This window comes from Prunus dulcis, chromosome 1 (assembly GCF_902201215.1).
Source record: "Prunus dulcis chromosome 1, ALMONDv2, whole genome shotgun sequence".
Taxonomy (NCBI): Eukaryota; Viridiplantae; Streptophyta; class Magnoliopsida; order Rosales; family Rosaceae; genus Prunus; species Prunus dulcis.
The window spans coordinates 1,716,115-1,717,585 of NC_047650.1; the positions used below are offsets into that span (position 1 = coordinate 1,716,115).

Below are 1,471 nucleotides of genomic sequence, written 5' to 3' on the forward strand. Positions count from 1 at the left end.
ATGTCCTTCCTCCCACCGGAGCTAATCTTCGACATTCTTTCACGGCTTCCGCCCAAGGATTTGATGCGATTCCTCTGTGTTTCCGAAGCTTGGTATGCTTTAATCCACGACCAAATCTTCATCAAAGCCCATCTCCAGCGCTCCATTGAAACCAACTCTGCTCCTCTAACCATTTTACTCAGGAAATTTAGTCCCGAATGTCCTCCATCACATTTCTTTTCATTGTCCTTCAGCGACAACGAGACGATCGGGACAGCCGTGAAAACCGAGCAGCCGCTGAAATGCCCTGACGAATACACTGACATTTTATTGGACTACTCTGTTCATGGTCTGGTTTGGATTCACAACGATGACGAGAGCGATATGGCTTTGTGGAACCCTTCAATTCAAAAGTTCAAGAAGATTCACGTCCCGAACTTTGAACCGGATGCATCATCATCTTCTGGTTCAGAGATGGAGCAACGAAGAGAACCAAGGGACACCTGTTATGGCTTCGGGTATGATTCTGTTCATGATGACTATAAACTTGTGCAAATTTTCGAGTTCGCAAATGAAGGAAGAATTGTGGGTTCTCAAGTTCACATTTATAGCCTAAAATCTAACTCATGGAAAAGGATCCAAGACATGCCTTGGAATTGTTTTGGAATTCATCACGATTATCTCATGTTTTGCGACGGTGCTCTGAGTTGCCTCGTTTATAACAGGTTATGTACAAATCAGGTCATAATTCTAACCCTTAGTCTCGCCAGTGAGAAATATTGCCAGTGTCGCATCCCGGTCCATCATCTGAGTATTAATGAGTCTAGGCTGATTTTGACGGTCTTGGGCGACTGTTTATGTCTTTGTGATACTTTTTTGGAGACCCAACATGATGTTTGGATTATGAAAGAATATGGAGTCGCAGAATCTTGGACCCTGCTTTATTCCATTGAGGGGGGAGATTTGCCCTGGTCGATTGATTTTATGTGCGTACCTTTGGTGTTGACAAGGGATGGTGAAATGGTTCTCTTGTCGGATAACAACACTACGTTTTTTTGGTATGATTTGAAGGGGAAGAGTTTTAAACGAGCTCAATTTCATGGTCGGCCCTATTTATATGAAATGACAGTTGTTTGTTGGGGGAGCCTTTGTCTTCTTGATGGCGATCCTGTTATTGCTGAGCCTGAGACTGAGAGGCAGCAGAAAGTCCCCACTACTTCTACGAAAAGCAAATATTCAAGCAGCGAAGACGAAGAAACGTATGATGATTGGTACTAGAGAGGAAAGTCGTTAATTGGCGTGCGTGACAAGGGTGAGTTTGTTTGTCAGTTTTTTAGCTCATATCATTACAGATCACCTCTGTTTTCGGTAGTTTTGTTGTGTTTCCTGCTACATTTTATTGACCTTCCACGCCAATGAGGCTTCAAGATTAAGTAAACCTTCTGAGTGAATGACGGTCTTATCAGCATAGTGTTTCATGCTGTTTCATATT

General features: G+C 43.0%; 1 protein-coding gene across 1 annotated transcript; it reads left to right on the forward strand.

Annotated features, from left to right (window-relative positions):
* Positions 1 to 1,257, forward strand: LOC117614601 (F-box protein CPR1-like). The gene has a single exon (XM_034343469.1). It carries the CDS (start codon positions 1 to 3, stop codon positions 1,255 to 1,257), a length of 1,257 nt encoding a protein of 418 aa, XP_034199360.1.
* Positions 1,258 to 1,471: the final 214 nt, after the last annotated feature.